Raw genomic sequence first — 17,977 nt, 5'->3', positions numbered from 1 at the left:
AGCTGTTTTTCTGACGTTATTACCACCAGAACAGCGGCATTTGTCATATCATGTGGTCAACTTTTGTATTCCTGTGTTGCAGAAGGCTGCCACCTGGCAAAGGAAACATCAAATGACAGTCATGACATCATGTGACAGAGAACAGGAATTTCCTGAGGTGCAAGAAAAGATGAAAATTTCTGGGAACAAGATCAGGGGTGATGACACTATGTTTTGTCCATTAACAAACCTTCTTACGGAACAAACTCCAATGTCAGCAGGGCAAAGAGTAAAATCCACAATTTTCAGCCACTTCTGCAGTATTGTTGACATCACTCAAGACTTTTCTGCCCATCAAATGATTGTTACATCATAGTTCGGTCTTGGGTGCATTATATTACCAACTACATATGTATCTTGAAAAAAATAATAATAGGGAAACTGCATTTATGTATGATCCCTATATGTGCCAAAACAATAAATATCTGATTACAGCAGGCCTTCAACATTTTGTTGGAAATATTATGTATGCCGAGAGAGGCTTTGCTTTTCAGTGAGCCTATAATGTTTTTTAATTCACCAACGGTTACACAGGAAACTCTTTCTTGAGTGTATTGGTTAAAAATTTCTTTGCCACCAGCCATTTCAACTTCTTTCCCATCAGCCATTTCAAATGTACAACATTTTTAACTCTGTGGAGGATTACTTGAATTAGTAATTTCAGAGAAAATGCACACACTCCTAGATCTTGTATTACTTTGGCTCTTGTTGTTGTTATGCTGGTCTTTGGTTTAAACACTGATTTCATGCAGCTCACCACACTAGGCTTGTCTGTGCCATCGTCTTCATCTCTGAATAACTACAGTATAAGCCTGCTTTTATGTTCCTGGAATTAACATTTTCCCACCATTTACAACATTGTTTTATTGCTCCCGACAAATTTCCTGTGCCCACGATGTTAATTTGAACCAGATTTTGCATCAACGTATTTACAATTTTCCTGCTATTTACGCATTGCAAAAAAATGTTTGTGGACAAAAAATGATGCTGGCAGGATGCTGAACATGCAGTAGTGTTTACAAATATTACATGGTTAAGTTTGTTGACACCTGCTTGGCGTGGTGGCTGGTGGGAGTAACTAGATTCATTTGAATGACGATATCATGACCAATCACAACCATTTCCAAACTGTCTCTAGAGCACAAACACAGTTTCGTGATTGTTGTGATCATCAGTACACCTTTGACGAACCATATTTAGCGTGTTTTGACATATGGCCACTTGGAGCTCTAGCTGACACCATCATTCACTTTAGTTGCTCAAATGTTTTTGGTTTAAACACAGCGTCGGTTATGTATTTTATTCATTCTGAGCAAATCGTGTTTTGAGAATTTATTCTCGTTGTCAAGTACAGTATTTACATGTGTATTTTCCGTGATGTCACACAGACAAACAATGTGAATGACAGTTTGCAAGTGTCTGTGGTTTTCTACATAACTGATGAGGCACAGTACCTGATGACCTCAAAAAGATGACTACAGTACAAGAGACACAGAATAGCACATATTCAAACACCACACAAAATACTTATGTACATATTTGTACTTGACAACAAGAAAAAGTTCTTGAAATGTGTCATGCTAAGCGTGAAAAAAAATACATAAATAGTGCAATATTTCATTATTTAAATAATGAATGACAGCTGCAGGCTTTCAGAAACATCGATTACGACGTATGAAATTGAGTCAAATGTTCCTACTTCCCAGACAGTTATCAGTTCCAGTTACATCAGTGGTTTTTATTAGATAACAAACCTTCATTAGATAATAAACAAGTTCCTGACAAGTCTTTTGATGCTCATTATGTACATTTATCATACATAAAGTGCAAGGGGGTATCCTATAATAACTTTACAGCTGAAAATGTTATTTCCCACATGTTACATTTTCCCACTTTTTACACCATTTTTGTTAAGTCCCTTGAAAAATGTAAAAGTGGGTTTTCACTGTACTATAATCTGCATCCATCTGAATCTTCTTATTGTATTCATCTCATGATCTCTGTCTACAATTTTGAACCCCACACATCCCTCCTATACGACCAACTAAATTGGCAATTCCTTGATGTCTCAGACTGTGTCCTATCAACTGACTCCTTCTTTAAGACATACTGTGGCACAAATTACTTCTTCTTCATCTTCATCTTGTTCTTTTTCTCTTCAGGTGTTAGGAAAACTGTCTGTTATGGTGCCCAACTTTGCCAGGGCCTTCGGCTACCTCTTCTACCTTGACATTTAACAATGGGATACCTCTCACTATCATGTCAGATTGTCTTTTGGCCAGCATAGTGCACCAACTTTATGTGACGTGGATTCAACAAGTCGTTGGAAGCCCCTGCAGAAACACTGAGCCATACTGCCTCCATAGCCATCCACAACTGTGAAAGTGTTGCCAGTGCAGCATTTTGTACATGAACTGACATCTCAATTTTGTCTCATAAACATTCAATGGGATTCCTGTTGGGTGATCTGGATTGACAGATCGTTCGCTTGAATTGTCCACAATGTTTTTCAAACCAGTCGCTATCAACTGTGGCCCGGTTGGTGACATGGCACATTGTCATCCACAAAAATGTCATCGACGTTTGGAAATGTGCTGAATAGCTGCAAATGGTCTCCAAGTAGCTGAAAATAATCTTTTCCATTCAATGATAGGTTTAACTGGATTAAAGGACCCAGTCCATTCCATGTAAACACAGCCCACAGCCAGCTTGCACAGTGCTTTTTTGACAACTGGGACCCATGGATTTGTGGAGTCAGCACCACACTCAAACCCTACCATCAGGTCTTTCTGATTGAAAGCAGGACTCATCCGACCACACCACAGTTTTCCAGTCATCTAGGGCCCAACTGATATGGTCATGACTCCAGGAGAGGCACTGCAGGCGATGACGTGCTATTAACAAAGGCACTCGTGTTAGTCGTCTGCTGCCATAACCCATTAACACCAGATTTTGCCACACTGTCCCAAAGGATACATTCGTTGCACGTTTCACATTAATTTCTGTTTTTATTTCATGCAGTGTTAGTTATATATTAGCACTGACAACTCTACACATACGTTGCTGCTCTTTTGATTTGATTTGATTTATTATTGGTCCTGTAGATCATACAATTTGTACAGCAAAGCACATCATGATATAGGACAAGTCAGCTTGAAAAATTGTGTTAAGATGGTATATGACGAGAGATGCCAGTAGTGGCACATAACTCACATAGCAGAATACATATAGGATATATAGACAAAATATAAAAAAAGGTGGTGTGTGATGAGAGATGACGGTGGTGCATACTGCACATAGCAGAATACATATAAGAGATACGACAGAATATGAGTAACAAACAATAATTAAATTATCTTACTTGATCATTAAGTGAAGGCTGTTGGCCATTTTGTTGTCCATGGTGAGAGATAATGCCTGAAATTTGGTGTTCTCAGCACACTCTTGACACTGTGAATCTTAGAATATTGAATTCCCTAACGATTTCCAAAATGGAATGTCCTGTGCATCTAGCTTCAACTACCATTCTGTGTTCAAAGTCTGTTAATTCCTGTTGTGCAGCCGTAATCACATCGGACACCTTTTCACATGAATCACCTGAGTACAAATGACAGCTCCACCTAAACATTAACCTTTCATACCATGTGTATGCAATACTACCACCATCGGTATATGTGCATATTGCTATCCCATGACTTCTGTCAACTCTATGGAATAGTATAGAATAGAATAGAATATTTTTATTAGCCTTTCAGTATTTTTCATACAATTGGCTTCGTCAAAGTTTACAGTGGTTTATAGTTACAGAAAGGGGAGAAAAGGAACTAAAGACCTTTTCTTCAGCATTATGTAAAACAATGTTTTATACAGTAATTAAATACACACATAAGAAAAGAATCACAGTAAATAACTAGCTTATATAATATCAAAACATTTTCTTCATAACTTAGGTAAAACATATATTTTGATGATTAGTTTCTAAGAATTCTTCAGTTGTATAGAATTCGTTGTTTTTTAGCCAGGTTTGCATTGTAATCTTGTAGTCTCTCGCTCTCCATTCTTAGTAAGTGTTCATTCTATTTCAATCTATAATCTATAACTTTATCATTTGTCCTATAAATGTTTAGCTCTTCTCTAATATCTTGATTCCTTAGTCTGCCTTCTATTGTGCAAGCTTTAATTCTTCTTGTGTATTTCATTTTTTGTGCCTAGATATAGTTTTCTTGCTTTTTGGTAATCATCCAGATCTCACTCCCATACAGCAGTGTGGGAACTGCAACAGTCTCTCCTAGTTTTGTTTTTCTGGTTTCTGTTAATTGTACCACAAACCTTACAAAACTTTATTTCTATACCTTTGCTATAGTCATATAACACGTCATATCCTAGGTAACAGAAGTGGTTTAATTGTTCTAAAATCTTACAGTCTATCAATATTTTGCTTCTAATTTGTTATTACCCCATGAAGGCCATTGCCTTTGTTTTTTGTTGGAATCTCTGTGCCAAATTGTGCACTTATTTATTTCAGTAAGTAAATTCCTTTCTGAAGGTCTTTTTCTTTATTTGCTAGTATCACTGCTCATCTTCAGCACATAGTACCTTATTTAAAAAAACTGAATTTTGGTTTTCTACATGTGCATTATTTCATGTATGTAAATGTTGAACATGAGAAGATTGAGCAGGCTTGTTGCACTCCTTTGTCCATTGGTATCTCATTAGTCATTTTTCAGTTGAGATCTAAAGTGATATTCTTGTTCTGATATAAACTTCTCATTGCATTTATTAGGTGTTTCGGAGATGTGTGATTCACACTTACTTTCCAAAGTTTCTGTCTACTGGTACTGTCTAAAGATTTATTCGAATCAATAAAAGGATTGTGTGTTGCTTTATTACATTCTTTATGTTTTTGTATTTGTTCCTTGTTCAGTACTACTTCTGCTATATTTTTTAGTCTTGCACTTAGAGTCTTAGCATGTCCAGTAAACTCATTCCTCTGCAATATTCCAGTCTTTGTCTATATTCTTGCCATTACAAAAGTCATTTAAGAGCTGTGGCAGTCACAGGTGTATCATCATTCCACCATATTTTAGCAATTCAGCATTAATATCATGTCTTCCTGTCATTTTTTGTCATTAAGTGATGGTAAGGCAGATGTCACTACATCACAATGTATTTCATCTAATTCCTTACCATAGATTGGTTCAATTCCAGTTTCTTGTCCTGTATTATCATACTATAGCCCTTTATAATAATTTATCCAATGTTCTTGCTCAATATTGTTCATTTGTATCTACTCTTTTTCTGTTGTGTTTAAAGTTCTTAAAACCTTATAAGCAATTGGCTGTCCCCAGTAAACATCATTCTTGATATTAGAAATAAGCCTATTCCATGTTCCCAGTACACTTTTCTTGCAATACATTTAGCAATATTTTTCTCTCCTTCATCTAAGCTATGGGGTTATTTAAGTACTTTATACAAACATCCTGTTTTTCTTTAACAGATTTCGTCACATCCCCAAATTTTTAGGCCTTTTCTTTTCCTTATTTTTTGCTTTGTACTGAGAGCTTCTCCTGCTAATCCATATACCACATTAATTAGATTTTTTCCATTCTTCTACTATATTACCTTTGGTTTGCAGGTTTCCTAACTCTTTAATAATCTGCTTTGGTAAAGATATTTGATGTTATGCTTTCCAAGCCAGTATACTTAATAAACACGTTGATTTTGTTGGTTATGTTTTTGTTTTGCCTTTTCTTCCATTTTGTAAAAATATCTACTCCAGAAATGATAAAAAATGATTTGATCCTATATCTAAACCTCTAGAAATGCTTGTATCTTGTATTGAATAATATTATTTTTTCGTTCTTTTCTTTTCTTATATGTAAGCTATATGTAAACTGAATGGGTTATAGACACCGACAAAGATGTATCTTCGCTGCCGAGATCCTGCATCGATGGGTTCGGAGCAGACAAGAAGAATTTATGCGATAACCTGGAGGAACAATTCAGTAACAACATTGTCAAAACCAAGACTAAACAGAATGGAATTAATGTGAAGCAGTACGTAAAGCAAATTATGAATATTGACCTTAAATGTATTGATACTGAAGGTCTGTTGATATTGGTATCAGTTAAAGTTCACCTAGGATTGTGTACATATTCATAAATTACCTTCAAATTTCTTTCAACTATTCTTTCCAATCAGTTCTTCTAATTACTCAAACATTTATTAAGCCTTTTCCATCCCCCCAAATATTGCTATCCAACCTATTACTTCACCACTAACTTATCATTTACCAAACTGCAGTTAATCATTGATCTAAGACCTCTACTAGCCTAAGTATCTCTTTTCTTAAAAAAAGTGAGTTTGTTAGTTTTAAATTATTGTAAGAGACACAATCTCATAGTACTTTCCAATTACTTTAGATACCAGTTCAGCAGACGGCTCTATAATATTCGTTACAAGGATGTTTCCTATTCTGATATTGGAATCACCCACCATAATAATCTGATCAGTTGCACTGTATTTGTTTAGCCTTCTGCAGTTCTTTGTAGAAGGGTCTAGACTCATCCTTTTTTCTTTTCTTCTGGCGCTTGTATGCTTATAAAGGTAGTGGTCACTCTTCTTAGTTTAAGTCTGACTGTATTCTTTCTCTTATGTTTGTGTAAGCTGTAATCTATTTTTCCCATTTCTTATGCAGGAGTAGTGCTACACCACTGCTTTACATTTGTCCCCAATTCTATCAGTAGTGCCTCATAAGTAATGCAATCTACTCAACTATTCTTCAACATTCTCCTGTAAGACCACATTTCAAAAAGCTATTTTCTTCCTGCTTATTATCATCTTTCATGTACAAACAAGGCACACTCCAGACAAATACCTTCAGAAAAGACTTCCTATCAATTAAATATAAGTTTTATGTGAAGAAATTTCTCAGTTATTTTGCTACCCAAAGAGTAAAACTCATCTACTGCTTTTAGCATCTCATTTACTACTCTAATTCCCTCAGCATCACCTGACTGAAATTCAGCTACATTCCATTACCACAGTTTTCTTTTGTTGAATATCTCCTTTTAACAGACTGTCCATGCCTTCCAACTGCTCTTCCAAATCCTTTGCTGTCTCTGACAGAATTACAATGTTATCAACAAACTTTGAAATTTTTATTTCTTATCAATGAACTAAAAATTCTTTCTCCAATCTTTTGTTTGGTTTCCTTTACTGACTGCTCAATGTACAGATTGAGTAACACTAGGGATAGGCTATAACACTGTCTCACTCACTTCTCAAATACAGCTTCCATTTCGTATCCTCAATATTATGACTGCAATCTGATTTCTGTAAACATCGCAAATAATCTTCTGCTTTCAGTATTTTATCCTTCAGGATTTCCAAGAGTGTATTCTTGTCAACATTGTCAAATGCTATCTCTAAGTCAAATATTATAAACACTGGTTTGCCTTTGTTTAACTTATCTTAGAAGATAAGTTGCATGCTCCAACAGCTCTCTGGAACAACTGATTTCCCCAGGGTTGGCCTCTACCAGCTTTTTCTATTCTTCTGTAAATAATTCATGTAAATATTTGCAAGCAAGTCTTATCAAACTGATAGTTTGATAATCAAACAATGGAAGCTGCAGGTAGGAATATCAACAATAAAGGTTGGTTGGTTTTTTGGGGAAGGAGACCAGACAGTGAGGTCATCGGTCTCATCGGATTAGGGAAGGACGGGGAAGGAAGTCGGCCGTGCCCTTTGAAAGGAACCATCCCGGCATTTGCCTGGAGTGATTTAGGGAAATCACGGAAAACCTAAATCAGGATGGCCGGACGCAGGATTGAACCGTCGTCCTCCCTAATGCGAGTCCAGTGTCTAACCACTGCGCCACCTCGCTCAGTCAACAATGAAGGAAAAGACAGATTGCTACTTATCATAAAGAGACATGTCAAGTTACTGACAAGCACAATTAAAAGACACTTACATAAAGCTTTCAGCCATAGCATTCATCAATAAAGGAGACACACACCATTCATATACACAAGCAAGAATACCTCAGGCACACACAACTGCCAACTTTAGCATCTCGGGCCGGAATGAAACTGTCACATGGGATGCAAGCAACAATCTGGAGGGGGCAGGGGAGGGCAAAGTATAGTAGTGTATGTGTGGGGAGAGAGACAAACACTCATCTCTCATCTCTCTCCCCACCTGCACACTACTATCCCTTCCCCTTCCCTGCCCTCTCCAGATTGCTGCTTGCATCTCATGCAGTCCGGCCTGAGATGCTGGAGTTGGCAGTCGTGTGTGCATGAGGAGTGCTTGCTTGTGTTTGTGAATGGTGTGTGTCTCTTTTACTGACAAAGGCTATGGCCAATAGCTTTACATACGTTACTTTTAATTGTGCCTGTCTGCAATTTGATGTGTCTTCTTTACAGTAAGGAGCAATGTGTCTTTACCTACATTGCTGATAGTTTGATAATATTCACACCTGTCACACCTGCTTTCTTTGGAAGTGAAATTATTATATTCTTCTTGAAGACTGAGGGTATTTCAGCTGTCACACATACTGCACACCAGGTGAAGTAGTTTAGTCACGGTTTGTTCTCCCAAGGATATCAATAATTCTGAAGGAATGTTGTCTACTCCAGGGGCCTTGTTTCTCGATTTATATTTTTCAGTGCTGTGTCAAATTCTTCTCATAGTATTATGTCTTGTCTTATCCTCATCTACTTCCAATTCCTTTTCTGTAATATTGCCTTCCAGTTCATTTCCCTCATATAGCCTCTCCATATATTCCTTCATCTTTCACTTTTCTTTCTTTGCTTGTACTGCCTTCCATATGAGTTCCTGATATTCTGACACCTGCTTCTCTTTTCTCCAAAGATCCCTTTGATTTTCATATGGGCAATGTGGCTAGAATTTTACAACAGAAGCTATATGCCTTAACAATACAGGTTTTATAGAATTCTTTGTAGAGCTGGACAGAGTACTTCTATGCCCTTAGGAAGCCACTGTTTTTTAACAGACTGTAATGGTTGGATAATATATGTTATTTTAGGAAATACACTTTCAAAAATTGTTATTGTCTCAGTCTTGAATAAATTGTATTCTGAGTAAGCCTTTTTTGCAAAATATACTAGCCTCCTGTCAGTTGCTTCAAAGCATGATTTGAACTCCTGAAAAGCTTCATTATTAATTCTTATTAGTTTCCCAACATAATCTAGTGTCCCTTGGAGGGATATTACAACTGTTAAATGTAAGCCTCTGCCAGTCACGGTCAGAAAGACCATTTATAACCTTCTCAATGATGATCTGAATCACACTACTCCCAAATGTAAATCTAGTGCCTTAAACATTTCTCCAGCATGCTAGATTATAATGGCTTCTTCATAAAAGCAAGTAAAGATTGGCTTAGAGATCAATGTACCAAGCACAGTGCTGTTGAAGCTGTATTTACTTGCCTTCCTTCAATGTGTAAATTAATGCACCCTTTGTAAGAAGGAATGGCTCCACAAGTTTCATCTACACAGACTGAACTAATTTTAAACAGTAGAAAATATTCTAGGACTAAGAAAAGATTGAATTTCAGACCTGCAGATTACTAGCCTCAGCTTCAGCAACTCAATCACCAAGGCGTGTAAAGTATTCCCATAAAATGACACAGTATTTGAATATTTACAATATTCACAGCTTCTTAATAGGTCACCATCATCATCATCATCATCATCATCATCATCACCAACACCATTATTTCTATCAAGAAATTATGACTAAAACAGCAATGAAAAACCAGTTGATGCGTTATGTTATTGCCTAATATTTTTGTGAATTATCAGACTGTTGAATTATATAATTGCAAATGTTTCTACAAAATAAGCATCCATAATTTAAATAAATAAGTAATTAATTTCATACATACATGTGAGATGTGTGCTAGAGAGATTAAGCAGTTATTGACATACAAGGAAAAGTAGCTGCTTTCCTGCATATTAAGTAGGTTATTGATTTCCATACATGTCTTTTAGCTGATATCACATACCATGAATAAAACAATTGGAAAATACAGGATGGAATGTAACAATATTATTAAAAGGGTAGTTGCTACTGACCATATAATGGAAATGCTGAGATCCAGGTAGGCACAACAAAAAACTGTCAGAAAATGAGCTTTCAGCCATCAAGACCTTCATCAGAGATAGAGCTTACACACATACACACTTTCACAAACACAACTCACACACACATGATTGCAGTCTGCAGTCATGAGTGTGTGATTTGTGTTTGCACGTGTGTGTGTGTGTGTGTGTGTGTGTGTGTGTGTGTGTGTGTGTGTGTGTGTGTGTACATTCTATCTCCGACAAAGGCCTTGCTGGCTGAAAACTCATTTTCTGATAGTATATTTGTGGTGCTTATCTGCAACTCGGCGTCTTTGCTATATGGCGAGCAGCAACTATCCTTTTCATAATATTGTTAGACACCATAAATAAAATTATTTTTAATATTAGCGAGTAGCTGATGTAATATGGAGAAGAAGTTTGTGATGTGAACCTAAGTGATAAAGCTGTGTGCCATACTGAATTCAAAAACTACAATCCCAGAAGTCCGCACATAGCACTCACGTACTTGCCCAAAGTTTAGAACTATCATATTTTATACAAAACCACAACACCAAGAGTAGAACATTCAACTAAAAGCCAGGTCATCTATCAACTTTGCTGCAACTACAGTGCATGATCACCAAACAACAATCCACACACAAATAAGTCCTCTGACAAACTAGCAACTAATATGTAAGGCACACTATTTAGTACAGTGCAGTCAATTTCAACAGGTCTCGCCCACCTGGAACTAACTCTTTTAAACTACACAGGTGAGAACTAGCCTTCCAGTACATCAAACTTTGTAAGCACCCTCCCCCAAACCTTAGCTTGTCACTGTCCTTTATCTACCTCTCCTTTCTTTCCCCTATAATATTTTTCTCTTACGTTATTCTATTTGTTCATGTTGGCATAACATTTTTCTAGTTATCTCTATATTTGCATTATCATTTATTTTTGGTCCATTTTAGATCCTTGTTACTTGATTTTGCTTGCATGTCATGCTTTCTGTATCCCCACTCCTCTCACCAGTTCAGCACTTTCCTTTTTAACAGTTCTGTATTCATATCTCTACCTCAACTCCGTCGATATCACCACTCTGTAAAGCCTTGTAGATTCAGTACTCATATTTGCTTTTCATGTTCCTGTCTGCTTGAATAGTACCTACCTTACTAAAGAAAAATACATGTGTAAACATGTTAAAAACCAAACATTTAGTGTTATTTAACTATGATTATTAGTGGAAAGTGAAACCAACAGAGCTAGAATTGACACTTAACTCCAGTTAGTTCACTTACAAACATTCAGAGTATCCTACCTGAACTGAGTAAAAATCATTTTTTGACACATTTGTAGAGGCTAAACCATTCAGGAATGATGGATATGCACAAAAACCATAACGTCGAAAATGGCGTTTCTTTGCAGCCTTTCTGATCTCCCACAATTGAAGTGCGTCTTCGTCAAGCTTTTGTGCAGTTTCAGACAAATTCTCAGGATAAAGTTTCTGGAACAGATTGCTGCTGTCTATTAGTACATAATTCACAGATGGGAAACAACAAGAAGTTAAACTAAAACACACCAATAGCATATTAACACAGTCCAGCTATTATTCACAGAAGGTGAAGAGATTTCTTTAGAGTTCTTCTCAGCAGTTACTCAACACAACTGCACAACACACAACAAATTAAGTTTCCATAAGGTGCAAAATGAAACAAGAACATTAACAGCAGTCAATATTTACACCAGACATTAAAGGGATTTCTAATCTATTTGCCCATTTCATTTACCAATGTTTTTCTGCCATAGGTTTTAGTATGGCAATAATCTGTACATGCCCAGACTGTTTAGAATGATGTCAAAGAATGGAACCAGGAAGTTACTGCCATCTGTACTGCAGTCTCATTGTGTGGGTCATACCAGTTCAGTATCTCTGACTTAAAATTATGCAAAATCATCATGTTTGGTCAGTGGTACTAGGCACAACAAACAGTGTGCTTTCAGTTTTTACTACCTATTGTTCTGAACTGCCATTGGCCTTCTCCCATTTGTTTTTTTAATTTCTTACTATCTTACTCAGAAATGATTATCTCATATCGCAATCAAACCTTCTTCAAATATGAAAACACAATGACTCCATAAGATAGTGTCCTTGCCTATCCAAGCAAATAGTTTCTATTTGCATTTTATATTCATAGTTAGACCAGTTTGCTTCTAGAACACTAAATTACGGTTTCATTTATGGCTTGAGATGGGCAGTACATTTGCCTCAACAAAAGAGAAATATATGAACGTGTTAAGTGTTTTTGTATCCAATTGGATGTTGTAAGCATTTTGTCATTTCATGGAATCATTGAGACTGACCACAAGCCTTCTGAAACTGCAATTGTTTGCCCTTTCCTGTATAACCTACAATGCCTTCTGACTAAACGTACAACATCCAATGCATACAATGCACACAGTAGCCAAAACGTAAGTGGCTTCATAGTTTCCTTCATTAATTCCATTCCTGGACCCCAAGGCAGTTTGTACTAACAAGCACTTCATTAGCCAGGAAGAAGAAGTTTAGATAGTAATGATTTATACAATTTTCATCTTCAACATCATCATCCTTTTCTTCTTTTTCTTCCTCTTCTTCTTCTTCACAGCCTGAGTCCAGGGTGAGTAGCCATGGTGGCATTTAAAGAAGGTGACAAAATAGTTGATAAAAATTTTAAAAAATGTGATTAAAAGGTGATAAATTATTTCAATAAACAGATATAGCACAAATGAATTGTTTTCATTTACGATAATCCCCTACCAACGTGGCTGGGTAGAACCATAATAAATTTCTCTATTATGATCCTGGACGAGTTATGGCCACTTTTTCCTTCACACAGATTTATTAATATATACAGGTTGATTAGTAATTCAGTATTGGTCATCCATTATTGATAATCGTACTTCACAAACAAAATCTACATCACATTTTTACAACTACTGACATTCTACACTTCAATACTGGAAAAAGATCAACAAAATATTTTTGGATTATGTTTCCTAGGAATCTTAGCAAAAATGAAGTGATCATATTAGATTTTCTTTTCTGAAGATTTCCTGAATGATTTCCACCTCCCTTTCTTCCATTCTTTCTTCTCCTTGATTTTTTGAGTCTCTTCTTCAATTCAGCAGAAGCCTGAGAGAGAATACTGAATAATTCTGCTGATGAAATTGTGAAATGAAATTCTGCTTGCATTGGAGTTTTTTTTAAGCAATCATAATGGCACTGTAGGATTTGAACTGAACAGTAGCAGAATTATTTTTTAGAAGTATATGCTTAAGAAAGTGATACTGAATACCATCCCACTGTTCCAAAATACTGTTGGTTGTAGGTCCTAAAGTATGCCAACTTGTTGATGTATGCCCCACGAAGTTGTGATGTGGAATGTTACACTCAGACTGTATTCCTTCAAATTCTTCCCAGTAAACAGGCCAACCATCAAAATAATGGATGATTCTTCACCTAAACATTCTAAAGCCTTTACTTAGGCATTATACATTGTGTGAATGTTGCAATTTCCAATGTTTACAGTTCATCTGCCTCTAGTTTCCTGGACATCACTTTCTAAAAGCCTAAATATTTTTACTGATATTAGGTCTTTCTGGTACGGGCATAAGGCATTTATTTAGGGACAAGTTGGCTTCAGAAAATGATTTCTGAAGTAATGTTTCACCATCTGCATTGCTGATAAAGAAAGTTCTTGGGTGACATGTTGTCATGCAACACTTACTCACAGTTCTTTTTTATCCTTAGCATTGGTAGTTTCATTGAAAACTCTATATGTAAAATGATGAACTTTCTTCTTCTAACATGTGTTCCCAGAAATATTGTGCCAGTCCACCAGCTATTAGGTACTTCATTTTCTTAGAAGAAAGTGAAAAATGTTCAGAAACACTATCAGGTAACATCTGCAGCAAAATACAAGAGTGACCACCCACTGACAATTATTTAAAATGGACATTAAATTCAAGTGTGTCCAAAACTTATATAGACTATTACTTTTAAAAAGTTATTAACTATATGGCAAAGAAGCACAGATCCACTGAAAATGTTGGAATTGGCACTCTAAGTAGTTTTCTTAAGTTTCAGATTTTGACTTGTTGAAAATCCTAGAACTAAATGTAACATGGACAACCAAAATAATCTGAAAATCAAGGAGTTATACTGCTGGCAGAAAGGATGGATGCACAAAGCACAAAAAGTTGAACAGAGTGATTGTTTGGAAATCAATTTGGGACCTCAATACCACACAAGGCAAAAGATAATTACATTGTTTTTAATTTTTTTTATATATTTTGTTGCAACTGTAGTGCAGTGATTAGGTAATGAGATACTATTTCTTTTTAATAATAACCAAATAGAAAATAATGTCAGTACAATGAAGCAAAAATTGCTGTTAGACACTGAAATAGTAAATCAGAGCTTTAGTAACTCATCTTTAAGTGGAAACATGGGATATAGTATTTCATCTCCAGGATGGGACAATGAATATGTTGAACTAATTATGAAGGGAACAGATGAAAGATTAAATAGAGTCAACAGTTAAAAAGGTAACTGTGTTCATGGGCTAGGTAGCAAAACTGATGTTTCAATCAGTGAATTAAAATGTAAACCGAACAACAAAAATTGATGTTTCAGATAAAGAATTAGAAATGTAATTCTTAAATAACAGCTTTCAGGTCAGGAAGATAAAACAGAATCCTATCAAATTGAAATCTGCTGTTGAACTAGCACAGAAAGAGTTAATGTAGCTAAAACTAAAATTGTAGATTTATAATCAAATCTTATGAATGAAACTGAAAAATTTGTGAAAAATTTTGAAATTGTCCATAGATGCAGAAAAGTAAAACTTTGAAATCAGAAATAGGTAAAACTAAACAGAACCTCAAAGGGAAACTCAAAACTTTGGAATGTGAAACAAATAATCAAATTTCTGTAATTAATACCAAGGTTGTAGGAGTAGAAAAGAAGTAACTACGGTAGTAATGTAGATACATGCAAAGGTGAAGTGCATGACATTAGCAGAAAACTCACTAAATTACAGGAAACTGTTGCTAGTAATTGTACTGATACGTAGCCCAACATACCTATTAACATTTTCCTGGAGACAAAAAAATCACATCCTGTTGATTTTGGGCAACACAGTCTAAGTTTGTTTCTGGCATGATTGATATGTTCAAAAAAAATTTTAAAGACGTTTTTGGATGGGATGCAGTTGCATGAGAAAATCATAACACTAATTCAGCAGTGTCTTATTGTGAAGTTGAGAAAGGAAATGTGAACCAATTCTGGTCAATGTCAGAACAAGCTAGAAATAAAAGTGAATTTTTAAATGCATTAAACAACAGACAGGGAAGTGGGAGCATGAGGGAATTTTTCGAAAAACAACTTGGAAGATTAGTTCATTTAGCCAGACCTTCTGATGAATTACCGCAAAAATTATCATTAAAAAAAGATTACCATGGAATGTAAAGTGGGGTTTAGTTTATGGGCCTGATGACTCAACTGAACAATTTCACAGACAAATTAAATTGACCATTACAGAAGCATGACAGGCAGAACTTTAAACAGGGTGGCTATAGTGGTTATCAGCGTGGGGATGGGACCAAAATTATAATGGAGGAAATTAAAGGAGAAGGGATGCAGGAAATTGCAGAAAAGATTATCAAGGATGGGGTAACGTAAGAGATTTCTAGTGGGATGTTAGAAACAGGAATGGGAATAGAGAATAGACCATGGGAAGGAAATAAAAAATCACACGACCAAAGAAGACAAGACAAGAAATGTTCAGTGAAACTGGGGGCATACCATTAGGAGTGCAGAATACTTGAAACACCTCACTCACTTTCTTGATCAGATCCAGGAATTGTAGATACCAGGGTCCCAGTTCATACCATGTTTCTTGGCTCGCCAAAAGTCTTCGATGCAGTTCTGTACAGTTGTCTACTAATTAAATATGTTCTTATATAATACTGGTATAGGTATAAAATTTTTTAAAGACTTACTAATTAATAGAACCCAGTATGTCATTTTTAAATGAGAGATATCATAGAAACCATAAGGAACAATCTGTTTACCTCGGGGAAACAATATGATTTACAACATGGTGTCCATAACTAGTTTCAAAACGCTGCAGAAAGAGAACCAGTGCTCAGAGTGATACCAAATTTGAACAGCATATTATAGACATAGGGGGAATTTCATGGAACAAAATAATTTAACAAAAAATTTACCAACAGATGGCACTGTAAGTGTCTTAGCATGAAGGGGGTTGGCTACAAGTGACATGTGAATCGAATATAATGGCTACGGTTTGAGTTGCAAACTACATCATCCACACTGTTCAATGTGCACAAATGCACAAGTTCAGCAGTCAACAATTGTGGCAGTGTTAGTTATGTAAGCCTATCAACCATGGCAAGGTAGTACCTCAGTGGATGGGAGAAATCAGTTTTTAATTGTCCTGTGACCAAAAGCTACATAAAAAGCAAAATGACATTTGTTTCTAATTGTTGTGAGACTGGCACAAGACATGTTCAATACGTTTTCCACCATTTTCTGCCACATGCTGAAACCGAGTAACAGCATGTTCCACAACAAATCAGTGTCACAGGGGGTCATGTTCCACTACTTTCATAACTGGAGCACTGAACAGAGCTTTCAGATAACACCACAGCCAGAAGCCACATGGACTAAGATCAGGTGATCTGGACAGCCATCCTGTATGGAAATAGTTGCTGATAATTCTAGCATTTCATAAATAATTCTAGCATTTCATAAGTGCCTGTGCTGTAGCCACTTAACTGACAGTGCAACATGTGGAGGAGTGTCATCTTGCATCTCCTACCTACACATCCACACTGCTGAAGGGTTGGAATGACGTTGGTGCACAAAAGACTCTCATAGCATTTACTGGTGACAGTACAGGTAACAGGACCCACAGGATCCATCTCCTCAAACCAATGGCATAACCTACACCACAAGAGTCACCTTTGCTGAAAGAATGCATACCGACATGTCCTGGAGATGTAAATGAGCTTCACCTGTTCACAGAATTTTTCTTAGTGATTCAATGTCCACTCCCATGGGCGCAAGAAATTTCAGAGTGAATGTTTGTCTTGCTGACAGGTCAGCAAGAAGCAACTCCTGAACATGGGTTATTCTGTACGAAGAGCAATGCAGAATTTTTTTTTTCCATGATGTTTCCCCCCTGCATCAACACTATACTGTTTAAATTTGATGTCATTCCAAGCAGTGGTTTCCTTTCTACAGTGTTTTGAAACTGGAACTTCAATTATGGACACCCTGTACATATAAAAACAACTCTCCAGACAATGTTATAACTGTATACGCCATTTACAGCTGGGATACAGGCGTAAACATAGGAGTCACAATGTTAAAAAATTGTTATGATACGTAGGAATCTTGAAGATCATCAGCAACAAGTGCCGATGATATAAATAAATACAGTATATTGCACAAAAATATAATATGTGGTCTCATAATTCAATAAGCTATCAGCCACTGAATTCAGTCACAACCATCAATTATATGGGAAAATATGTATGTAGCTGTGGGGAAGGCAGATGCTAAACTAAGTTTGGGAGGCACTCACAGAAGAGGTAAAAACAAAGGGAGCTCTGAAGTCTAGGAAAAGGAATGGCAGCAACAGCAGAGAATAGGAGCAGGGAACAAGAGAATACTCACAAAGATGCAACTGCACATTTCACACTAGAATATAGGATGGAGGATTGTCAGGCATACAACACAGAAGACAGCTGCTGAAGAAAAGATGACCTTATAAGACAA

General features: G+C 36.3%; 1 protein-coding gene across 1 annotated transcript in view; it reads right to left on the bottom strand.

Moving 5' to 3' along the window:
• Nucleotides 1-17,977, bottom strand: part of LOC126474698 (uncharacterized) — a 282,698-nt gene that overhangs the window by 137,025 nt on the left and 127,696 nt on the right. The window contains exon 5 of the mRNA XM_050102175.1: nucleotides 9,637-9,787. Coding sequence (XP_049958132.1) covers nucleotides 9,637-9,787 — 151 coding nt within the window. The remainder of the gene's footprint in view (nucleotides 1-9,636; nucleotides 9,788-17,977) is intronic.

This window comes from Schistocerca serialis, chromosome 4 (genome assembly GCF_023864345.2).
Source record: "Schistocerca serialis cubense isolate TAMUIC-IGC-003099 chromosome 4, iqSchSeri2.2, whole genome shotgun sequence".
Classification (NCBI taxonomy): Eukaryota; Metazoa; Arthropoda; class Insecta; order Orthoptera; family Acrididae; genus Schistocerca; species Schistocerca serialis.
This window is presented reverse-complemented; position numbering and strand designations above follow the sequence as displayed.